The sequence below is a fragment of the Conger conger genome, chromosome 14 (genome assembly GCF_963514075.1).
Source record: "Conger conger chromosome 14, fConCon1.1, whole genome shotgun sequence".
In the NCBI taxonomy this organism is placed as follows: Eukaryota; Metazoa; Chordata; class Actinopteri; order Anguilliformes; family Congridae; genus Conger; species Conger conger.
Genome location: NC_083773.1, coordinates 17,516,939 through 17,543,827, shown reverse-complemented (window position 1 = coordinate 17,543,827; position 26,889 = coordinate 17,516,939). Strand labels below are relative to the sequence as shown.

The 26,889-nt window shown below is 40.2% G+C and overlaps 1 protein-coding gene across 1 annotated transcript; it reads left to right on the top strand.

Annotated features, from left to right (window-relative positions):
• LOC133109385 (immunoglobulin-like and fibronectin type III domain-containing protein 1) lies at positions 1-24,915 on the top strand. The gene is made up of 28 exons (XM_061218708.1): positions 1-46; positions 2,305-2,430; positions 3,270-3,409; positions 3,989-4,088; positions 4,950-4,985; positions 5,101-5,140; positions 5,879-6,071; positions 6,585-6,723; positions 7,563-7,702; positions 8,282-8,381; positions 9,245-9,280; positions 10,137-10,366; positions 10,857-10,970; positions 11,232-11,400; positions 11,575-11,847; positions 12,228-12,623; positions 14,718-14,777; positions 16,107-16,228; positions 18,747-18,888; positions 19,616-19,909; positions 20,380-20,679; positions 21,687-21,866; positions 22,043-22,171; positions 22,342-22,421; positions 22,874-23,066; positions 23,665-23,961; positions 24,393-24,716; positions 24,911-24,915. The coding sequence occupies exons 1-28, from the start codon at positions 1-3 to the stop codon at positions 24,913-24,915; spliced, it is 4,404 nt and encodes a 1,467-aa protein (XP_061074692.1).
• The last annotated feature ends 1,974 nt before the right edge of the window (positions 24,916-26,889 follow it).

Genomic DNA, 26,889 nt, shown 5'->3' with positions numbered 1-26,889 from the left:
ATGTTTAAGCAGTCAAAACTGACGGATCAGACTGCCACTGGTCAAGGTAAGAGAAGCATTACCCTCTCTTGCTCTTCTTTTTTAGGGATGGATCAAGAAAGAGAACAAGAAAAAGGCATATAAATGCAAAGCTGCAACGCATAGAGGCCGTATATAAATTATAAGCGCATAACTGTACTTGTTGATGTCTAAATGTTTTACAATGAAATATGTCATATATATGTAACGGCTCCTCTACTGTCTCGAATATGAAGACGTCATGTCCAGTGGGGAAAATGTGCAATTATACAGCAACGCTGAAGAAAAACAAAACAATTACAGAGTTCAGCCAGCACGACTGCTGAAGCCAAAGGTCATGACACAAATAGTAATAGTAAACCCCTCCCATTCAAGTACGATAATCCCAAGACCTACTTGAATTTAGCTTCACATTGACGTGTGGAAGGTGGTCAAGCAATCGTCTAAACTGTCTTTTCCACGGGTGTTGTGCAGTTTGTTATAAAACACAACTGTGTAGCTACGGCAGAGAAAATATTAAATTAGGTCCTTTATCAAGGCAGAGTCTCAACTGATGCAAGTCTGAAGCCAGAAATATTAAAACTCACTTTAGTCCATGGAGCTTGTTAGTCATGAGAAAGCCAGTATTACATGGATATCATCTGTTTTAAAAGTAAGGTTTGCAGTCATAATGGGAGAGAAAGGGGGAACATTCATTTGAAGCCCTTTGCCATGCAAAGCCCTCGGCATAACTAGACATAAGCACATCTTGTAACACCAACTGAATCAGAAGACCCTGTTTGAGGGAAATGGTTTGACAAGACATTCTCAAAAGCATGTCAACAGCAAGGATGAACAATGACATTTAGGAGACCATATCCAGAAAACTATAGTAATTGACAGTTGGGATGAATAAACTTCAATTTGAGGATGTTCAGCGCTGCAAACCAAAAATAGGGATAGAGACAAGTGGAAAACAAATCCTATAATCTAACTGCTCCTCTACAAAGTGAACCAGCGCATACTTTGATGAAACAGCAGAGTGTGTTACTGAACCATCTGTTAGTCAGTGTGAACCTCTGGCTTGAACTGGTACATTTGTACTCCGCTGCGAACATCTGCTGTTCAGTCCAGTGCAAAAGTTCGCAGCCCGGACTCGAAAGGATGAACAACCACAGTGCACTCGCAACTTGTCAATATTTTGCCAGATCTCAGATGACCATTTTGAGACTTGTTGGTCGAAAGCTGCTGATGTGTGGTGAGCATCTGGTGCAAAATGGCTGCCGTGAATCACCCAGCTTGGTGCTACACATTGGTGGTGGTTCAGACGAGTTTCCCACTCATCACTATAAAAACACTTCACTTTGAGTCACCAGCTGATGAAAAAAGCTCTGTACATAAAAGCAAATGTAAGAAATTATTATTAAGGAATTATTAATTTATAAGTGCACTGATGCACACAGCAGTTTGGATTAGCTAACACCCACACAAAGATGGTGTTAGGTGGCATTCTTCAGCAGGATTTCTGCAACCGCACACACAGGTGACAACTCCGGTTAATGGCACGACAATGATCTACCAGTGCCGCTGTGCTGGACACTGCAGCCTAGATTTGGGAATTCAGGAAACAGAAACAAAAACATGTCTGCATAATGATGGCTCCATATTAAACTTATGTGTATGGTCTCACTTTTCGTGACAAAAATGTTCAGCTATAGCAGTTCTTTATTAATGCTTTATGAAGTAATAATAACATGTTTAGTAACATGTAATATGTAGAGAATATTACAAATGTAGTCCTTATACTCTCTGCTCATGGAGTCTATTGTACTCCTCCTGGTTTTGATAACATTACGTTGCTTTTGTGTCTTTATAACTCTCTAAAAGCATTGTATATCCTGTATGTGTCTATGTGCTTAACATTACTATACTTTACACTAGGAGGCATGGATCATGAGCCAACAGACAAAGGTAGGTGGTAAATGTGCACATGTATAATAAAATGTGAGTACAGTATAAAGAGGTTTCCTTTCCTACTTCAAACTTAAAGAATGAACATACGCATATGCCTGCTATGAAAATTATTTGATGATGGTGATAATGTGTGCATATGCATGTTGAGAGAATAATTTTGGTTTTATATAGACTGTTTATGGTGCACAATGTATTAGCATGCATACTACACATTGTTGCAAACATTTCAGAAATTCATTTTATGAAGTCTAATAAATACCTAATAAAGTGCTCACTGAGTGTGTATGATTATCATTACATTTCATTTGAACACCTGTATTATGATGCCATCAGTGGTGGTGAAGAAGAAAAGATCCAGAGTTCCGGGTGTGATGATCTCGCAGTACGTGGAAGAGCTTCCAGAGGGGAAAACCACTCCAGACTTCACCCGGAAACCCATCGCCTTAACTATTCAGGAGGGTATGGCCTCCTATTTGCTAACACTTGAACCCCTCAAAATATGGCTTACATAATACTGCCATACACATGACATAACAACTGTCACAAGGTGGCATAACAGATTATGACAGTTGATGTCAAATAAAATAAAACTGTCATACTTTTTAAATGTTATGACAGATCTTTTTGTACATTAATGAAATTAAAAACATGAGTAGATAAAACCTACAGTATATATATGTTTTAATAATAACAACAGCCTTACTAATACAGTATATTCGATAAACGACCCTATGCACAATTTAAAGGTAGTTGTACTTTTCTACTTTTTTGTGTACTTTTTTTTGTGATTAAACCCAGCAACTGGAAACTCAATTTCTAAATATACAGCTACATGCACTGGTATAGATTTAACTGGTATACTTGTATCTTAGCATCAACATAATACAGTTTGGAAATTATTGACATTCTTGTGTAGCTAGAGCATGGACAGGCACTCACTTTATTATATGGAGTGGTATCCATGACTAAGACATTTGACCTCAATGTGACACTGAATCCCTGTGCATAGCTCAGCGTCAAGTTTCCTGGTAAGAGACTTGAGGCGTTCTGATGTACGCAAATCTGTTTATCTGACATTTGCACACTATGTGAGAATACTGTAAGAAAGTAATGTTTCAACTGAAAAAGTCAGTGTCCTTGCTGCATTAGAACTTGAACTTAAGTGAAGACACATTAGTGTAAACAATATGTCTTCTCATGGTCAATTCCAATGCAGCAAGGACACTAACCTTTTCACATTTAAACATGATTTCTTTTTTTACAGTGTATGAGTGATATCCCTGTGGTCTATCGTACAGGCAAACTAGCCATATTCAAAGCCATTGTGACTGGAGAGCCAACACCGACGGTATCATGGGCCAGAAACAAGGGAGATGTCTCAGACCCAACAAAGTACCAAACCAAATATGACCCCCAATCCAGTGAGCACACCATTGAGGTGAGTAAAACTATTGGTGCTTTGTTCTAATGATGAGGCCACATATATTTGAGGATGCATTTAAGCAAATTTGAGATGAGCATTAAGAACTGTGCGAAAGAAGAGGGATTTAACATACAGTAAGCTGTATAATACAAAATAATCAGGCACAAGAATATTGACAACCTCACTTCACACTTCCATATTTCAACCAGAAAGCACCAACTGACCCATTGAGAATGAACAAAACCACAGCACCATTTTCAAACCATCAATACATCCATACAATTTGTCCATTGAAACAGGTTAATTAATTCATTAATTAAGCAATGTCTGTGGGACAAATATAAGTTTTTTTGGGGGGGATGGGGGGTGGGGGTGACTACTAAAAGAGTAATTCAACACAGAGCAGAAAGCTTCTGTAGTGCTCCCTACGGGCTTACATTTTAAACTAGGTTGCGCTGCTGGGCGCACCTAAATCAATGATGTCAAATCAGGTATTTTTCTATTGACAGGCTGAGGCTACAATGACACCACAGATTGGGTGTGGATAAACATAAATGTTTGTAAACCCACTGCTCTTTCATGCTTGTTCCACAGATGACCTGTGTGTCCCCTGAGCAAGCAGACACCTACAAGTGCTTCGCCACCAACGAGTTCGGAAAAGCCGTGGTCACTGCAGTACTGAACGTCATTGAAGGTAACACTGAGTCGGCCATTACAGTCCATCTCCAACTTTAACCAAGCGCCATCATCACCAAGCACCATCATCACCAAGCGCCATCATCACCAAGCACCACCATCACCAAGCTCCATCATCACCTCTAACCAAGCACCATCACCAAGCACCACCAACACCTCTAACCAAGCACCATCATCACCAAGCACCACTATAACCTCTAACCAAGCACCACCATCACCAAGCACCATCATCACCTTCAACCAAGCACCACCATCACCTCTAACCAAGCACCACCATCACCAAGCACCATCATCACCTTTAACCAAGCACCACCGTCACCTATAACCAAGCGCCATCATCACCAAGCACCACTTTCACCTCTAACCAAGCACCATCACCTCCAACCAAGCACCATCATCACCAAGCACCATCAACACCAAGCACCATCAACACCAAGCACCATCATCACCTTTAACCAAGCACCACCATCATCTTGGAATATGTTGAGTTCCAAATAATTATCATAACTGTAGATTCACTGTCTACACTGTCTGTCTACATTTACGAATGCTTCACTACACGAAAGGTGGGTTTTCTGAAAGGGTTTACCCAATATGGATGTAAATTCCCTCAAACTACAGCTGACAGCTCCCACTCTAACCACATCAACGTTTCATTTCAAATCGAATGTGCTAGACGACAAAGCCAAAACAACAAAAACTGTCCAAAGACTTATGGACTATAATATACATTCAGTATATATATATATATATATATATATATATATATATATATTATATAGTTATGGGCCATGGGAAGTGCAATGGGCCCTGGACTGTCATAATGCATTTTCATAAGACGCATCTCCCTCTTTTTCAGTTGGATACAAGAAGAACAAAGAATTGAAAGAGAAAGGTACAAGTAACAGTTTGGATGCACCGAATATGTGTGCTGTGCACGCAAAGAAAATTACACCAGGAATAAAAGCAATTTTCTTTTCAAATGTGTTTTTTGGTCCTCTTTTGTACAGTAATGAATGAAGAGGTGAAACCTGTACTTAAGAGACGACGGTAAGGAATGCCAGTACACACCTGAATACAGGCACAAAAGTGACCGTGTTGGTCTCACATCAAATGATCTCACATCATAGAAACTACCAATTTTTGATAGAAATAAACAAGAAGTACATGTCATACAATTCACCTCATATCTTGTAGGGGAACTATCTTCAATGTTTTTAACTATTAAAAGAATATAAAACAACTAATTCAGATTCAGTAATGCAACTTAATTATGGACACACATCATATTATTTATAAATCTGTCAGATATAGAGGTTGTCTACCTCTATAGACACACACTTGACCAAAAGTGAGTGAGTATACCTGCTGAATCACAGGCTGTGTGGTGAACTATTGTCAATGAATATATTTCAATGCTGTACTTATTAAAGACTATTGCAACCCCTCTGTTAGTCAACCGCAAAACCAATCATCCTTCCAAATCACGAGCAGGACTACTGTGTTTTGGTTGCCAGAGTAAGATATAGGCATTAGAATAGGCATTAGGTTCATGAACTGGATATTTTGGAAATTCTATAAACTTTTGGAAATCTACAGAAGAAATAGTTAATTGTGTTGCCCACATTGCAGTTGATTGTTTTCTTACTGCATGGTATTTCCATACATTTTGAATGAGTGTTGTTTTGCAATATATTAAAAAAAACTACGACTCATACATCAGCATGCATAAACATGGCAAATAAATGAAGAATGTTCACAGCCTGATTTATTATCTTTTTTTCCCAGTGTTAAACTGCCGAAACCAGACGAGAAAGCTGGAGCAGGCCCTGTTCTGGATGAAAAGTTTTGGGAGCTGTTGCTGAGCGCAGACAAGAAGGATTACGAACGTATCTGTCAGGAATACGGAGTCACCAACTTCCGCTGGATGCTAAAACAACTGAAAGAAATGAAGAAAGAGCGAGAGGAGGAACAGGCCCAGGTGCATCAGCACAGACAGAACGCCCACACACACTCTCAGACTCAGTCTTTTATATTTGCATTTCATTCAGATAGATTACGCATATCCTATATGGATCATATACTGAGGAAACTTGCTGGAGTTTCACATACACAGTGGGGTATGTACATGCGCCCTGGAGTACTGTGGCCCACAGCAAACATGGAGGCAGTTATGACTCATGGCCAGGTCATATGACAATGTCAAAATCCAATGTGTTATTAGGATGAACCACCATGTGCAACTCAAGAAGCTGAGTGATGCACTAGCAAAGGCTGAAAATTATTTGATGATGGTGATAATGTGTGCATATGCATGTTGAGAGAATAATTTTGGTTTTATATAGACTGTTTATGGTGCACAATGTATTAGCATGCATACTACACATTGTTGCAAACATTTCAGAAATTCATTTTATGAAGTCTAATAAATACCTAATAAAGTGCTCACTGAGTGTGTATGATTATCATTACATTTCATTTGAACACCTGTATTATGATGCCATCAGTGGTGGTGAAGAAGAAAAGATCCAGAGTTCCGGGTGTGATGATCTCGCAGTACGTGGAAGAGCTTCCAGAGGGGAAAACCACTCCAGACTTCACCCGGAAACCCATCGCCTTAACTATTCAGGAGGGTATGGCCTCCTATTTGCTAACACTTGAACCCCTCAAAATATGGCTTACATAATACTGCCATACACATGACATAACAACTGTCACAAGGTGGCATAACAGATTATGACAGTTGATGTCAAATAAAATAAAACTGTCATACTTTTTAAATGTTATGACAGATCTTTTTGTACATTAATGAAATTAAAAACATGAGTAGATAAAACCTACAGTATATATATGTTTTAATAATAACAACAGCCTTACTAATACAGTATATTCGATAAACGACCCTATGCACAATTTAAAGGTAGTTGTACTTTTCTACTTTTTTGTGTACTTTTTTTTGTGATTAAACCCAGCAACTGGAAACTCAATTTCTAAATATACAGCTACATGCACTGGTATAGATTTAACTGGTATACTTGTATCTTAGCATCAACATAATACAGTTTGGAAATTATTGACATTCTTGTGTAGCTAGAGCATGGACAGGCACTCACTTTATTATATGGAGTGGTATCCATGACTAAGACATTTGACCTCAATGTGACACTGAATCCCTGTGCATAGCTCAGCGTCAAGTTTCCTGGTAAGAGACTTGAGGCGTTCTGATGTACGCAAATCTGTTTATCTGACATTTGCACACTATGTGAGAATACTGTAAGAAAGTAATGTTTCAACTGAAAAAGTCAGTGTCCTTGCTGCATTAGAACTTGAACTTAAGTGAAGACACATTAGTGTAAACAATATGTCTTCTCATGGTCAATTCCAATGCAGCAAGGACACTAACCTTTTCACATTTAAACATGATTTCTTTTTTTACAGTGTATGAGTGATATCCCTGTGGTCTATCGTACAGGCAAACTAGCCATATTCAAAGCCATTGTGACTGGAGAGCCAACACCGACGGTATCATGGGCCAGAAACAAGGGAGATGTCTCAGACCCAACAAAGTACCAAACCAAATATGACCCCCAATCCAGTGAGCACACCATTGAGGTGAGTAAAACTATTGGTGCTTTGTTCTAATGATGAGGCCACATATATTTGAGGATGCATTTAAGCAAATTTGAGATGAGCATTAAGAACTGTGCGAAAGAAGAGGGATTTAACATACAGTAAGCTGTATAATACAAAATAATCAGGCACAAGAATATTGACAACCTCACTTCACACTTCCATATTTCAACCAGAAAGCACCAACTGACCCATTGAGAATGAACAAAACCACAGCACCATTTTCAAACCATCAATACATCCATACAATTTGTCCATTGAAACAGGTTAATTAATTCATTAATTAAGCAATGTCTGTGGGACAAATATAAGTTTTTTTGGGGGGGATGGGGGGTGGGGGTGACTACTAAAAGAGTAATTCAACACAGAGCAGAAAGCTTCTGTAGTGCTCCCTACGGGCTTACATTTTAAACTAGGTTGCGCTGCTGGGCGCACCTAAATCAATGATGTCAAATCAGGTATTTTTCTATTGACAGGCTGAGGCTACAATGACACCACAGATTGGGTGTGGATAAACATAAATGTTTGTAAACCCACTGCTCTTTCATGCTTGTTCCACAGATGACCTGTGTGTCCCCTGAGCAAGCAGACACCTACAAGTGCTTCGCCACCAACGAGTTCGGAAAAGCCGTGGTCACTGCAGTACTGAACGTCATTGAAGGTAACACTGAGTCGGCCATTACAGTCCATCTCCAACTTTAACCAAGCGCCATCATCACCAAGCACCATCATCACCAAGCGCCATCATCACCAAGCACCACCATCACCAAGCTCCATCATCACCTCTAACCAAGCACCATCACCAAGCACCACCAACACCTCTAACCAAGCACCATCATCACCAAGCACCACTATAACCTCTAACCAAGCACCACCATCACCAAGCACCATCATCACCTTCAACCAAGCACCACCATCACCTCTAACCAAGCACCACCATCACCAAGCACCATCATCACCTTTAACCAAGCACCACCGTCACCTATAACCAAGCGCCATCATCACCAAGCACCACTTTCACCTCTAACCAAGCACCATCACCTCCAACCAAGCACCATCATCACCAAGCACCATCAACACCAAGCACCATCAACACCAAGCACCATCATCACCTTTAACCAAGCACCACCATCATCTTGGAATATGTTGAGTTCCAAATAATTATCATAACTGTAGATTCACTGTCTACACTGTCTGTCTACATTTACGAATGCTTCACTACACGAAAGGTGGGTTTTCTGAAAGGGTTTACCCAATATGGATGTAAATTCCCTCAAACTACAGCTGACAGCTCCCACTCTAACCACATCAACGTTTCATTTCAAATCGAATGTGCTAGACGACAAAGCCAAAACAACAAAAACTGTCCAAAGACTTATGGACTATAATATACATTCAGTATATATATATATATATATATATATATATATATATATATATTATATAGTTATGGGCCATGGGAAGTGCAATGGGCCCTGGACTGTCATAATGCATTTTCATAAGACGCATCTCCCTCTTTTTCAGTTGGATACAAGAAGAACAAAGAATTGAAAGAGAAAGGTACAAGTAACAGTTTGGATGCACCGAATATGTGTGCTGTGCACGCAAAGAAAATTACACCAGGAATAAAAGCAATTTTCTTTTCAAATGTGTTTTTTGGTCCTCTTTTGTACAGTAATGAATGAAGAGGTGAAACCTGTACTTAAGAGACGACGGTAAGGAATGCCAGTACACACCTGAATACAGGCACAAAAGTGACCGTGTTGGTCTCACATCAAATGATCTCACATCATAGAAACTACCAATTTTTGATAGAAATAAACAAGAAGTACATGTCATACAATTCACCTCATATCTTGTAGGGGAACTATCTTCAATGTTTTTAACTATTAAAAGAATATAAAACAACTAATTCAGATTCAGTAATGCAACTTAATTATGGACACACATCATATTATTTATAAATCTGTCAGATATAGAGGTTGTCTACCTCTATAGACACACACTTGACCAAAAGTGAGTGAGTATACCTGCTGAATCACAGGCTGTGTGGTGAACTATTGTCAATGAATATATTTCAATGCTGTACTTATTAAAGACTATTGCAACCCCTCTGTTAGTCAACCGCAAAACCAATCATCCTTCCAAATCACGAGCAGGACTACTGTGTTTTGGTTGCCAGAGTAAGATATAGGCATTAGAATAGGCATTAGGTTCATGAACTGGATATTTTGGAAATTCTATAAACTTTTGGAAATCTACAGAAGAAATAGTTAATTGTGTTGCCCACATTGCAGTTGATTGTTTTCTTACTGCATGGTATTTCCATACATTTTGAATGAGTGTTGTTTTGCAATATATTAAAAAAAACTACGACTCATACATCAGCATGCATAAACATGGCAAATAAATGAAGAATGTTCACAGCCTGATTTATTATCTTTTTTTCCCAGTGTTAAACTGCCGAAACCAGACGAGAAAGCTGGAGCAGGCCCTGTTCTGGATGAAAAGTTTTGGGAGCTGTTGCTGAGCGCAGACAAGAAGGATTACGAACGTATCTGTCAGGAATACGGAGTCACCAACTTCCGCTGGATGCTAAAACAACTGAAAGAAATGAAGAAAGAGCGAGAGGAGGAACAGGCCCAGGTGCATCAGCACAGACAGAACGCCCACACACACTCTCAGACTCAGTCTTTTATATTTGCATTTCATTCAGATAGATTACGCATATCCTATATGGATCATATACTGAGGAAACTTGCTGGAGTTTCACATACACAGTGGGGTATGTACATGCGCCCTGGAGTACTGTGGCCCACAGCAAACATGGAGGCAGTTATGACTCATGGCCAGGTCATATGACAATGTCAAAATCCAATGTGTTATTAGGATGAACCACCATGTGCAACTCAAGAAGCTGAGTGATGCACTAGCAAAGGCTGAGGTCTAAACTTTCACAGGCACATTTCGTTGAATATAGAATAAATAAAAGATTGTCGTCTATCGGGTATATATAATCATATATCCAACAATATCAAAACTATAATTTCTGACCCTCTCTACTACTGACTTATTTCTGCTTTCCTCATTCAATTTTCCACTCAACTTCCTTGTACATGTCTTTCTTTCTCCACAGTTTGTAAAACATATCAGTAACCTGAAACATGTTGAAATAAAAGGAGAGGGAATGGCATTGTTTGAACTGGACATGGACCTTTTAGATCCCAGCAACAGGATTTTCCTCTACAAGGTACCTAACATGGGATTTCACTGTTAATGTTCCCACTAGTCATTTCTTACAAAGATAATTCATTGTATTTAGTAATAGTGTAACAGACATGACTATCACACTGATAGTGTAATTGACATGACTATTACACTGATAGTGTATCATACATGACTAATACACTAATAGTGTAATTGACATTACTATTACACTGATAGTGTGAGAGATATGGCTAACACAGTGACAGTGTGAGTGACAGCACTCTGTTGATTTTGTGTTCACCAGGATGGCGAAATGGTCCCTTACAGCAAAGAACAGGATAAGGATGCAAAGCACAGCCTGAAACAGATTGGGAGGAAATATATTTTTACGATAAAAGATCTTCTGCCAGATGATGCAGGCTTCTACCAGGTGGATGTTGAAGGTGTCAACATAATGTCCACTGACTTCAAAAGTAAGATCATCCACAAAACCCAAAAAAAAACACTGTTTCTGCTATATAAAGCTCACCACTGTTTAAAACATGGCATCCATATACCTACAGCAGGTAAAATGCAAAAACAAGGCACAGACATATATCTTTCACCCCCTATTTTTATGGTTAATATGCCTGTTATCCACTTTACAGTTCCCATAGTGGACTTCATTGTCAAGCTTCAGGAGGTGAAGGCCATGGAGAGAGAGGATGCCATCTTTGAGTGCGTCCTGTCCCGTCCCTTTTCCAAAATCTTATGGATGGGAAAAAACACACCACTGGAACAAGGGGAAAAGTTTGACATTACCGTGTCTGAGGACAAGCTCATCCACAGGCTGGTGGTGAAGGACTGTTTGCCCCTAGACGGCGGTATCTATGCAGCCGTGGCTGGCATTAAGTCCTGCAGTGCATGGCTTATAGTGGAAGGTCAGTCACTGATAACATCATGCGTCATCCATTTTTTTTCAAAAAGAGTTTGGTGTCTGGATGCAAAATGCCACAAAGAATAGAACATGATGAACTGTAAAAAGATTTTAAAAATATTTGAATTACCAAGAAAGATACAACAATGTTTTTGTTTGTTATTTATTTCATCAAATACCTTGCTATTGTTCTAACTGAGAAAATGAGAAAGCTTATGGGTGAAACGTAGTCAAACCACTTTGTCCCTGAGTTTTTAAGAATACAGTTGAAGAGAAATATAAAGAGTGCTCCAATTGTCCTATGAAAACACCAGTTCTGCTAATCTCTCTCTCTTCACCTCGGTTCTTCCAATGGTTCATCCATGTCCTTCTGGGCGGGCACAGCTGACAACGATCCTAATCTTCATGGAAAAAAGAAAGTTCGGAAAACCACCCAGGCAGGAGGTGCGGGGGTCGACCTGGCAAAAATCGCCCAGGAGCAGCAAATGAAACTGCAGAAGGATAAGGAGGGCATGAGTAACGCCAGCGAAGAAGCCCAAAAGCAGCCCATCCCAGAAGCTGTGCCGGTCACCAACGATGATGCTGGAGCTCAGAAGAGCACAGGACAGAATACAGATTCTGGAAAAAATACAGGTTCTGGAAAGGACAATGGTCCCGCACAATACACAGGTTCCGGTAAGGATACAGGTTCCGGACTGAACACAGGACAGGATGGCTCAGGATCACTGGTCCCAGAAGTGCAGGAAGATGTGGGAACTCCAGCACCAGAACCAAGCACAGGTAAGACTCTGTAAAACCTGTGTTCACTGCTGCATGGAGTATATAGCCATAGACACACACACACACACACACACACACACACCTGATCTGTGTTAACTGGAGTCTAGCAATATACAGACTACAGTTCTGTTTTACTACTTACTACTAATTAACTTGTGCTTACTACTATTTCTGTTGGTCTTATAGTCCTTGCCAGTGTTCTTGTATTGTTATCACTATAGTAGTTATGATGCTCATTACTCTGACAGTAGTTAGAGTAGTACAACACTACATTAACAGCCATTTTAATGGTTCTGCAGTTGCAGAAGATCTGGCCCTCAGTTTCATTGACTGGATTTTACAGACTATAATTTAGTCCTTAATCCAGAATATTTGCATCCTGCTTGCGTGGAATCACTGCAGTACCCAAATAGCATACATTAGCAAATTCATTTTTACAGTCAGATGTGTGAGCTACTTATGACTGTATACCTACTTTCCATTCACAGTTAGTGTTCACACTATGAATAATAAATGACTGCCAACATTACTAAGAACGTAACTGTTAGCTTGTTTGCAAGGTACAAGTGTCACCTAAGGTGAGAAAGAAGAAAAAGGAAAGAAAAAGAATATATATATATATATATATATCTGAGAATGGACCGCAAGCATTAACATCTGATTGGGCCAGTCAAAAAGTGACAACAATCTGTGGATATATGTGCATGGAAAATAAGATACATTAATTTACACCAGGGGGGACATTACAGCACATGTCATACATGAAATATATCTAGCTGTTATTACTTCTTCAATTATAATTCTTGTCCAAGTGGTGTTATTTGGACTGCGGCAAACTCTGCCTTGCATTACACACTTACAAATCATTTCCAAAATATATTGTACAATGAATTGATGTGAATGAAAGAAAACTGTTAAGAGGACGGCAGAGAATTACAGTGGCTGTGATGATTATTGATCAGCTAAGGATGATGGTGCAGCAAGCAGTAAAGGACAAGACAAAGTCACAGTTGGTAAGAGTTTGCAAGGGTTGCACTGAACATAGCATGAACAAAAGCATTGACATTAACAAAGTCATTTGGCAACAAATGGCTTTGGCCATGGGAATGAAGAACTAAATAGTGCCAGAACTAAGCCCATTAATAACTGAAAACATTTACTTTTACTGACCCAGGTGTGTAGGGGAGGTGTGTAGTGGTAATTCTCTTAAATATGTGATTAAATAAGGCTCTACTACCCCTTGCTGTGGGAGGACTGAACTGTGGGTGAGAGAACTGCTGTGGGAAAATGGTGGCTGTACTCATCATCAAAGTCATTTGAAAAACAATGACTTTGGAAGTGGGAAGAATCTCACAAATAAGCCAAGTGTGTGATTTTGTGGGGAATCTTCTAAGCCCCCTGACATCTAAAAAATAAAATTAAAAAATTAACAACCTCAAGACAGTCAGGTGCCCATCCTACAGTTACTGTAGAACAAGATTTTTTGGCTTGTGTGTCAACTACAATAACCTGTTTCGCCAAAACATAGCATTCCCTTGACTCCAAATCCAAATCTTCCCCCACCTCTAACCTTGACTCAGACTTTAACTTCAACAAAACAAATAGTAATTTTTGCTATCATAAGAAAAAATGGCTTTGGCCATGGGTATGAAGAACTAAGTAGTGTCAGAACTAAGCCCATTAATAACTCAATACACTTCCTTGTACTGACCCAGTAGAATAATTTCTAACCAAAAATAAGAAGCTATCATTAATGATCATGCTGTTCTCAAAACAGAAAAAATCCTGCGGCATTTCAAAAATACATTTTTACAGTGTTATTTGCCTTATGATTGGTTAAAAAACATTTTTCTGACAAAGTGTCAGAAAAATGAGGTAACACTCATCCCTTGCTACACTGACATGTTATTACATGTTATGTAACATTCATCAACTTTACCAGACATCTGCTTGTTTCATTCATGTCTGATGATACTAAAGAGTTAAAACAACAACAGTAACAATGGAACACTTCTTCTGCAATAATTATATAAAGGGATCATGCAGAGTTGTGATAATGACAGAAATTTAGTGGCTTTGATGATTACTGATCAGATAAGGATGGAGCAGTGAGCAGTAAGGTAGAAGACAAGATGGACGCAGACACAGTCACAGGTAAGAGTTTGCAAGGGCTGAACTGGCAGCTGTATGCATGGACTAAAAGAGATCTTTCTTGAAAGATTTTTTATTATTATTAATTCAGTTTTAATGAACGTTTTTGATTGGGTCAAAAAGCTTTTGCAAGCAAATTAATCAAAAACATACACTAAAACTGAATTTATATCCAAAAACTCAAGAAAGTAAACAAACCCTTTAATAGCATTATTGTGGTTCCCAAACTTGCATTCCAGTCAATATCATATCAATGTGGAACACTGGGGGAGGTGTTTAGTGATAATTATCTTAAATATGTGATTAAATAAGGCTCTACTGTCCCTTGCTGTGGGAGGACTGAACTGCAGGTGAGAGAACTGCTGTGGGAAAATGGTGGCCGTACTCATCATCAGTCATTTGCAAAGCAATGACTTTATGATATCTAAAAATTACATTCAAAGAATTAACAACCTCAAGACAGTCAAAAAGGAGTTTTTCAGTCTGTGAGTCAACTACAATAACCCCTATCCCAAAAATAATTATAATAATATCCAAATCTCCCCTCAAGGCTAACCTTGAATCAGAAAATGTAATGTTTGCTATCATAATAAGTTCATGTTCAAAATAATTCCGGGATGTCAAGTGTCAGGATCTGTAGGCTTGGCTTTGTCTGGGTGTCACTGTACGCATATTATACATTATCTCCATCATGTAAATTGTAATGTACATGTTGTGCTTTATTTTTACAAAAAGGAAATATTTACCTTTGTTATTAAAACCAGTTGTAAATCACAGGATGAGTGAATTTTACCCCAGAGCCTGGAGTTATTTGCTGTTGTTTGTCTATGTTGTTTAAAGCTCATTGTGGCAGTTTTGTTATTGGTTTGATTATATGTCCAACAGAAGGCTAACAGGAACTATATTGAACTGTATTCAATACACAACAGAAAGGTGTGAAGATTTTACAAGATGATGTGTCTACTCACAACAAATGAAAAATGACTGGGAAACACTGATTGCCGCAAACTAATGGCTGCAAACCACAAATTATTACATTTCACAGTGTGCAGAAATAGATGGGAATTTTAATCTGCTTTAAAATTTATTTTAATGGCCAACTGTTTACAGTGTGTGTCATTTTATTATGCACTTTGACAGTAAAAACACATTTATGTCACACATAAGTGCAGTGAAATAATTAACATTCAGTTCAGGAAATTCCATTTGTACAAAAAGACAACTATGAATGGCATTAACTAGATAATTTGATCAGGTGATTACTCGGATATGACTTATGCTTGCCAAAACATGCTAATGGATATGTAATAACTGTGTTATTTTGTATTTCAGAAAGTAAGCTTCATTTCACCAGTGGGTTATCGGATATCCAAGCCGTTCGGGGACAGCCAGCAGAGCTGACCTGTAAGCTCAGTAAAGACTGCGATGGAGCCTGGTCCAAAGATGGGGGGAAGGTGAGGGCATTAGCACGATATCGCAACATGGCAACCAGAGATCTGTATCACAAAGCAGGATTACTGAGTTCAGTGGATAATGGCACTGAGAAAAACCTGGAAACCTCCCAAATCTTGAACATGGACTGAAGTAAAAAGAGCTGTTCCTAGTTTTACTCAGCAAACTTATCCAGCTAATTCAGTTATGTTGCTTTATTGGTCATTTCTGGGTAGATCTCCACATTATTCTTTTATGTTCCTCCTCAAAGTATGGGTTTCGTTCCACAGTTACATTTTATCCATGTTCACTGCTTTTACTTCAGAAACATCAATGGTATAAATCAGGAGTAATAGCCAATACTGAGATAAGTACTTTGAAAGCAAGCCATAGTGCTCACACAGTTAGCCAGACAAAAACAAAACATAACATACTTTTCTTGACAATTCACCATAAAACATTTCAGATAAAAAAAAGAAGAAGCTTTTTTCTTGTTTATTACTATGTTTAAAAAAAGCATTAAGTTTCAGCGATCTCTCAGGGAAATAATTGTGACTTTTGAATACTGAAAGGTTTTGCGTTGTTGGGTGGCTCACCCCCTTGTTATGGTGCCATTCTAGTGTATGGGTGGACCCCAAAATGTGGTAGCAGATTATATCAGAACACTTAAGGCTAATTTGTGCTTTGGCAACAGAGTGGCTTGAGTACTGTGTCTGATGATGTTACTATAGGAACCAGCTTCTTCTCAAACTTGTCCATTTTGCTAGCCAGTTATGAACACAAAATGTATTCATTCTTAAAAACAAGTAACCTAGTAAAGTAGTATCCTTGCCACGGCAAGCTTTAGTCTTTGTTTCAGTCAAATAATCATGGCTTTGCAACACTTATGACGGGCATCTGAACATGTTGTGATTTCTACAACAAACACAACAAAATTATTTCTCATGACTGAAAGCACTTTCATGATAGACAGAAGAAATATTTCCCCTTCCAGAACCTATAGGATGCTCTGAGCACAGAGTCTATGCCTAAAAAAAGATGAAATATACTAATATGTGACCAAAGCTAGCTATTTTTCAGAATTTTTCAATGATGTCCCTCCATGACAAAATGCAGCAGCAGGGCAGAAACACCTTGTTAATGGTCAGAGGAAAGGGGAGGTCAGAGGAGAATGGCCAGTCTGGTCAAGAAGGTGAAAGTAACGCAAATAACCACACATTACAACAGTGGTATGCAGAAGATCATCTCTGAAAACACAACACGTCAAACCTCTAAGTGGTTAAGCTCCAGCAGCAGAAGTCTAATAAATACCTAATATTTTGTCACGTTTCAGGTCTGTCTTGCCATGTTTTATGTTTATTCACTTTGTCTTAGTCACGTATTGTCTTATCATGTATTATGTTAGTCTAGGTTCGTCATGTTGTTTAGTTTATTTCGTTACGATTTATTTTCTCGTCATGTCTAGTTATGTTTCGTTACGTTTATATTACCTTGTTATGTTGAGTGGTTATCGTCTTAGTTTCGTTTTGTGTGATGTTTTGATTTATGTTTATTGTTACGTAGACTGGTTACTGTTTAAACATACACTTACATGTCTTTCCGCAAACCTTGCGTTCCGCCTTTTCTCTCTCTCTCTTTCTGTCATTCACACCCTAATTGTTTCCATTTGTCTATTTACTAAAACTACTAACGCTAGATCAGGATTGGGTAGAACTAACAAACTAATCATGTGTTCATGTTACCTTATGTTTCTTGTGCATGTCATTTACTAATTTACTAATGCTAGGGCAGGATAGGTTTATTACTAACGATTACTAATTATCTTGTTAAACTTGTCATCTATCGCACCTGTTTTTCATTTCCTTGCTGCTCTCTAACTAATTGTCTACACCTGTCTACACCCGCATTTATAGCCCAGTCGCACCACTGCTCTTCGCGAAATTGTCTGCCTCTGGTTTATCTACGCAACTCTTGAGCATTTACCGTTATTGATTACACGTTACGATCCAAGCCTGTTTACCGACCACCGATTATTGATTTCTGTTTTGCTGACCATCGTTTGTTTTTTACCACGTCCTCGCCTACCGATTTTGTACCTTTGCCTCGCTGTTTGTTTTATGGTTCTGCTTCGCCTTCGACTACGCCTCTGCCTGCCGTCTGCCTGTACTTCTGCCTCGCTGACAGCTCTCCTGCTACCGGACCTCCCTGCATGTCTACCGACTACGAGTTCGCCTCTTCCCTCGGCACCGTGCTTTTTGTTTGTTTACTGTTTGTTTGGCTGGATCTTCGTGTATGGACTTTGCTTGTTTTGACCACTCTCCTGGGATTCGTCCCGAATAAAGCCCTGACGGGACTTTATCTACCCATTATTTCTGAGTCGTGCATTTTGGGTCCAACCCCCACGCACCCGTCTCATATTTATGTATAACCTCAGTGTCTAACCAAAGCTTGTCTATTTTTCCGAATTTTTCAATGAGGTCCCTCCATGACCAAATGCTTCTGTGAAGTCAGCGCTTTCTCCATCACTTTGTCCTGCCTCAGCTCTCTACCTCAGATAAACTGTCCATCTCTAAAGACGGGACTGATCACACGCTGAGGATTCATGGGTGCCAGGACGATGATGCGGGCCACTATGAGTTTGAAGCAGAGGGATGCAAGACTGAAGCTAAAGTCGTTGTTGGAGGTGAGGAAATAAGTCATTACTGTAGTTCCCAATAATGGCTAGGATTTGAGTCCAGTTATACTGCATGCTTTGCCATGCCAATATATTAATTAAATGAAAATGTATGAGAGCAGGGGCAGGCATCCCTAGTCCTTTGCTCCATCCAAACCTGTGACATGCATGACTGGATTCCTGTTAATTAATCACGTTCAATGAATGCAGGAGACCATGTGCTGGAGCCACTCAGTGTTTCCTGATTCAGTATTCAACCTCACACTTTTAATCATCAATCAAACTTGTGATCCAGCTCAAATGGAACAAAAAACAGAAATGGCACAGGCATTCCAGGACCAGAGTTGCTTACCTCAGTACTAGAGTATTCGGACTAGATTACATGTAGCTCAGGTGGTAAAACCCTTCGTCTGGCAGTCAGAGAGTTACCGGCTCGAACCCCTGCCCTGGGAGTGTCGAGGTGTCCCTGAGCAAGACACCTACAATTGATGGTGGTAACCCCAAATTGCTCCCAATGAGCAGACATGTCCTGCATGGCAGCCTTTCACCGTGGGTGTGCGTGTGTGTGTGACTGGGTGAATGAGAGGCATTCATCCTAAAGCATTTGGATAAAAGCACTATGTAAATACAGCGCATTTACATGTACTTTAGAATCACAGTTTTTTTAGGGAGTAGAGGGAGATGCTTTTTTAGGTGGAATTTAAATCAGCGTTCTCTGCACAACATGATCCTATAGGCCCACCGGAGTTTGACTTGGACGACCTGCACAAGTTCTCCAAGCCCGTGGTTGTGCGAGTGGGTCAGAATGCGGCCTTCAAACTGGCGTTCTCCAGCCAGGACGCGCTGGAGGCCCAGTGGTGGAAAGACGGGCGGGAGCTGAGGGACGGAGGGAGCGTGAAGCTGGTGAAGGACTCCACTCACAGCCGGCTGCTCTTCAGGGAGTGTCTGCGCTCCGACTCCGGAGAAATCCGCATCCAGCTCAGCAACCAGTTTGGCTCCGTCGAGGCCAAAACTACTCTCACTGTCCTCGGTAAGCAGGGTTACGACCTCTCCAATCAGACCTGGGTATAACAGGTAACCGTTTTGGATTCAAATACCTTTCAATCGAGTTAACCAAGAAAACCAGAAGGTGGGGTTTGACTTTTTGAGAGTATTCCATAGGTTCCAAAACACTGAACAAGCTCAGTAAAGCGTAGAAAAGTATTTTAATTCAAAACAATTATGGACTGTAGGTCTGTGTCCAATTTTATATATAAAACTCTAGAAAGGGAAGAAATCTCAGTGGAAGCTGGCTACAGAGGCATCCTCCGCAGGCCAGAAAAGTATAAAGGAGAATGGATGTAACAGTGTAGTAAGTGATTTAATTGGGTTACAGTTACAGTTACTAGCTGGAAAAGTAGAAAGTCCAAATCAGGGCAACAATCCACAGCATTCCTGTGCAGAGTGTGGGACACACACAGCAGTAAGGAGGAGTGTAATTCTCCCTATTTTAATTCGCAGACAGGCCTGGCCCTCCAAAAGGCCCAGTGGAGGTGGTCAGCACATCCTCCACGCAGATAGAGATCAAGTGGGGACCACCCAAGGACGACGGAGGGTCCCCAGTGAGCAGCTACCTCTTTGAGCGGCAGCAGATTGGGGACAGCATCTGGAAGAAGGTGGGGGAGGTCCCGGCTGACCCCCTCCTCTTCCGGGACAGGAATGTATCCCACGGGAGGAGGTACCGCTACCGAATCAGCGCCCTGAACACAGAGGGCGCTAGCGAGCCACTGGAGACAGAGTACCTGATGGCAGGCACCTTAGGTGAGCTTACCTGTACTCCTAATAATGAACATATAGCATGCTCCATCAATCACTCAGATTCATGGAGCTAGGCAGAAAATAGATGCTTGGCATTCAGCACCTGCTTGTGTTAAGTCTTGATTGTGATTTCAGGTTTCTGATTTAAACAACTGTATATCCTTACTATATTTCTTATCCCAGAAGGTGGTAGGGTGGGTGGGGTGGGGGGTGGGGCGGCAGTTATTATGCCTAGGGATGGGAGAAATAGAAAACCTACAGAGTATTTTCGTTGGTTTTCGTTGGTTTCTTATTTTGGCTCATCTGTACTGCCCCGTTCCCTTCACATGCCCCTGAGTCTGAGGATAGATTGGTCACCAGCTGTAACAAGACCTGATATATAAGTTCCGGCTTAGAACAGAAAGAAGCTTACAGAACTTTTACACTATCTCAGTCATTTCAGTCAAACTCTGGAAATAGGTACAGTACATCCTTTAGAACAAAGATGAAAGGTTTCTGTGACTTCAAAGTGAACAAAGTGAACTTTCAAAGCTGTGTTTGTACAGATAGATGGTGTCAGACACACCGACTGGAGAATTATTGTAGTATAATTAATGCAGCTTTTAGAGAAAAGGTTTACAAATCACCCAGTTGATATCAATATTTCCACATCTGCAAATGGAATCATCATATACAACAATTCAGGGGACCACAATTAGATGAGCAATACAATCAATAGAATACAGGTTTTCTGCATTCAGTATGAAAAAGCACTTTTTGGGAAATCAGTTATTGCTATTGTTGCTTTTGTTGCTACTGCTTTAAGTCTTCATTATTTACATACTTCAGAAATATCTTTTTGAAATTGCACATGTAAATAAGTTGGTTTGATTTACTGAAGCCATTGTTTGATCCACTCCTCTTTAGTCTTCAACAAAATGTAGATTGTTACTGTAGAGTCAGTGGAGGAAATACAAACATTTTATTCTGTTAGCTACCATCGCAAAGCTTTCTTCTTCTGATGCCCTCAGTATTCCCTGGTGCACCCGATCCACCTAAAGTGGTCAGTGCTTTCAAGAACTGCATCAACCTGTCATGGACCGCCCCTACGGAAACCAGGGGAACAAAAATTTTGGGCTACACCCTGGAGAAACGCAAGAAGGACACCACTCAGTGGATTTCTGTGAACTCTGTGACTGAGCCTATTGAAGGTCTTTCATTCATTCATCCAAGTTTATATTTAATGGGTGACAATGCCCAACCTTTTTTCAAAGAGACATTGACTGTTCTCATCCATCACTCACAACATTTAATTTCTGACTGACTATGACTATGCTTTAATCCATAAAATGAACAATTTTTCTATCCCTTTAATTTCACCCTTCAGAGGAGAAGTATGCGGTGAAAGACGTTACAGAAGGAACGGTGTATCAGTTCCGTGTATCGGCCATCAACATTTCAGGGATAGGAGACCCCAGTGGCCCCTCAGAACTGGTCTGCGCAAAGAATCCTGACAGTACGTACAGAACTACATCACAATCAGGGGCCACTAGGTAACACAACCTTTAAAACAAAATTAAAGTGGCTGAAATGTCAAGAAACATGGTGCATATGGCCAAAGTCTGATGACTGTTTGAATCATACTGGTGGCACTCTTCCTGTTATAATCTGGCTGTCATTTTTCAGTGAAACCACGATTCAAAGATCCAGAAGACTTCTTGGTGATGCGAGCAGGAAATTCTGTAAGAGTTAAAATCAACTATGAGGTGAGCAGGACAGAAGCTCACTCCCAGTTCACTGCTTTGAATATTTAAGCATGACAAACGACAGTACACACACATGCAATGCTTATGCAGACGCGGCATAAAGGGATTGATAGAGGGGGCTGGAGTACATCCCAGCATGCACTCGACAAGAGGCAGGAATACACCCAATCCATCTCAGGGCACACAGAAATCCTGCTCCTTAAATTAATGCTCTATCAAAAACACATCTGGAGCAATGTTTCTACCCAAGCTGGGTCAAAGGAGATCATGCTCAAAGCCTTGTTGGATGACAAAACAGTGATTGTAGAATAATGGTTAGAGGGCTATATATTGTTCAATTACCAGGTAAGACACATATGTTGAACCTTTTATGAAGGTACTAATTGCTTCAGTATATAACTATCCAGCTGTATGAATGGATTTTAATAGCTTTGCCGTGTCTTTATTTACAGGCATCTCCTTTGCCAGATATCTCCTGGCTGAAGGACGGCGACCCGCTGCCCTCCTGGATCAGTATGATCAACACTGACACGTTGTCCCAGCTTGTGATCCCCGCGTCAAAGCGCTCCGATTCCGGGATATATACCATCAGAGCCAAGAACTCGGTCGGGCAGGCAAGCTTCGATGTTGAGGTCAGAGTCACAGGTGAGTTCAGAGAAGTCATTCTAATAAAATAAAAGGTTCCAGAACCTCTACTTGAATGACCATAGAAGTTCTACTGTCAGAGAACTCAATTTTTATTTACTTTCCGCCAAAGTTATCAACCCAATAAAGCCATTGTGCCACTGGAAGAGGGTAGAGGTACATTTTTGTTCTTCAAGGATCAAATTTCCCAAATGTTCCCTCAAAGTACAGTAGTGTTCTTTTGGGTACGAATGAGTAAGCGAAAAAGGTACAGTATATTGCTGGCTAGGGGTTACATTTTATGCACCTGTAGCAGTGCTCCTCACTCCTGGTCTGGAGAGCAGCAGGGTGTGCTGGTTTTTGTTTTCACCTTAATATCAGCAACCAATTCAGACCCAAGAAACCAGGTTAGTGAGGTGAATTAACGGTGTAATTAACTCCTTTAATTGATCAATTAAGTGCTGAGTAACAACAAATGCCAGCACACCCTGTAGCTCTCCAGGACCAGGAGTGAGGAGCACTGACCAATAGGGTACCACCACAGCGAGAAGCATTTGTACCTTTATTTCTGCGAGTGTCTGAAGCAGGATCCCTAACCGTGTTTGTGATCCGGTTCCAGACGAACCCAAGCCACCAGGCCCTATAGAACTGGAGCAGATCATCCATGGGAAAGTGATCATCTCATGGGAGGCCTCTCCTGACCAGACGGAGGATGACAGGCTGTACTACGTGGTGGCGCAGCACGACTCAAACACGCGCGTCTGGAAAACCGTGGCCGACCGCCTCTTCGCCACCAGCTACACCGCTCTCAACATCATGTCCGGGCGAGAGTACCACTTCCGCGTGTTCGCCAAGAACGACATCGGCCTTTCTGACCCCTCTGAGTCTCCCACCTGGGGAATGAACTGCCTCAAACGTGTGTCCATTTGCCATTTTAAAAGAGTAAACCTTATGATATTGTGCTCATATAGTTAATAAACAAAAAAGATCAACATGATTAATGAACAAAGGTTTTTTCTAGTTCGTTCTTCAAATATACTGTAATACTTCAAATTTACTATAATATCATCATCGTGCCCACATCGTGCCAGAATGTCTTTATAATTCAACTTTATAGATATGTCAATCTCAGTATTATATGCAGTGGTCTTATTGTTATTGTTTCAACATTTTGTATTTCATATTTTCTCTTCAACATTTTAAGCCCATGTTCTAGCACTCCATTGCTTTCAATTACCAGTGACTGTTACATCAGCATTAGCAAGTTCAGTTAAGAACATTCTAATCACAGTGACCACACACCTGACAAAGCGTTCAACTCTGTTCCCATTCGGCCATTTTATCCAGCGTCCACGGCAATGGCAAGCACCGCCACAGACCTCACCCTGGAGAGGCCCCCATCGGTCCTGGTCCCGCTGAAGGTGCACAACCACCCCAGCGGCTATCAGTGCTACATGACCTGTGCGGTGAGCGGCTCTCCCACCCCCCACGTCACCTGGTACCTCAACAACACCAGCCTGGAGTCCAACAACGACTACTACATGACCAACGCCTACGGGGTCTGCTCCCTCTACATCCTCCGGGTCTCGGCCAAGGACTCCGGCGAGTACAAGGTGGTGGCGGTCAACTCCTTCGGCAAGGCGGAATGCACCACAAAACTCACCGTCCAAGGTACTGAACCCAACCTTCAGAATTATAACTAATGTGGCTCTGGTAAAAATTGAGAAGCATCATTGAGAAGGTCTAATATTTCAGTTCACCTGCAGACAGAATTATGTATGCACACGCATTTGCTGGAGCCGGAGAATGTACGTCAAACATAACTCAATGGGTTACGATAAGTTTTATTCCTTTTCTTTTTCCAGATTAAGCAGCAAGATGGCCAAGATGTTTAAGAAGACCTGGGATAATTATGATTATTATCATCTAGTGGCTAGTTGGTATGGTACATGTATGGGACCCGGAAGGTTAGCCACGCTAAGATCCGCACAGCTGCTGGGCCCTTAAGCGAGGCCCTTAGCCCCAAATTGCTCCAGGGGGATTGTCCCCTGCTTAGACTAATCAACTGTAAGTCGCCTTGCATAAATAATAAACTATTATTATTAAGTGTACACAATATATTGCAGAGAAGATTCTGCATGCCTCCTGCATACTGTAGAGGGTTTCATAAAAGAATGTGCCCCTTGGATAAGGTCTGATGTACTGGCCCTGCACAACCCACATCCATGGACTGATATGCAGTACAGGTCACACACGCATCCACATGCTGTGCATACAAGAAGAGGATATCTAATGTTGAACATAGCATCGCCAATGATACCATGTTATGTAACACAATATATGCAAAATGCTTGCACACAAACTCTCTAAAATGCCAAATCATGATGATACCTTCCACACATGGATGCTTCTATCCAAAAGAACGCAGGTTACATTCTTTTGTCACACTTTAAGGTTAAATGAAACAGCACTGACTAATGTAGTAGTTACGATGTATATATGATGTACACATACATTAATTGAGCATGACATTAACATTGCATGAATGTATGTACACTCAGTGAAAACTTTATGACGTATTAGACATATTTTTTAGACTTATTGGTCTCCTGCTGCGTTAGCCTAGCACTTTTAAGAGGTTTGACATGTTGCGTGTTCAGAGATGCTCTTTGGCATACCACTGTTGTAATTTAAGTCACTTATATCACATTTCTTCCCCATTCTGACATTTGGTCTGCAAAACAACTGAACCTCTTGATTATGTCTGCATGCTTTTATGTCTTTAGTTCCTGCCACTTGATTGGCTGATTAAATATTTGCATTAACAAGTTGGTGTACAGATCTACCTAGTATAGTGCCCAGTGAGTTTATGTACAGTAACAACAAAGTAATGTATTAGTTACATGAATAATTATGCAATAGCAAACCACAGGATAATCATACAATTAGTTAACCATTAACAAATACATTAACTGTTTTTTTTTTTTATTCCAATATGAATTGGCAATAACAAATATTAAAATTAATGATGTACAAATACATTACTCTGTAAATTTTCTTTGTCACAGTCTTCTGTCTATACAAGCGTTACAGAAAAATACATTGAAATTGAATTGAATGAACATTTCATTAACATTTCAACAGGTACGGCATTGTTTTGTGTCGGAATAAAAAACAACCCTTCCAGATGGTCTCTTACCACAGCGTGGGAGCCATATCTGTCCCACAGTTCCTGTCCTGCTTAATTATTACTAACCTAATAATTTATTCAAGATATTTTAGCTAAAGGTATTAGGAAGCTCATGAACACTCATTTCACTGTGATCTAAACTATGTGAGAAACTATGTGTACTGCCAATTTTCCTGTTGAGTAGTAGTCACTGGTATCCCATTATTTTTCATATTCCCAGCAGTTAAAGAGATCAGGGATTTAAAATGGAAGAATCATATACATCATGTTCTATCAGAATGTGCATATACACCATTTCTCCATGTCCAGTCCTACATCACCATGTCTGAACAGGATTTCACAGAACACACACAGCAGCAACATCTTCCTGAGATATTCAATGCACTGTTTTTATGAAATCACAATGTGCTAGGATCCAACAGAACAATGATGTATCATGCCCATAATAAATTAAAAATGCATGTACCATTTATTGCTTATGGACATTTAATAAAAACTTTCACACTGTTCTCTTGGGGAAAATCCTACGTTTCCGGCTATTTTAGTATTGACAAATATTTATGATGCATACTCTTTTTCTTTAATACTTCACTTGTTAACAAAACTAGAAAGTACACTTTTGGCATGTAAAAAATAATCACAGATCACCAGTTC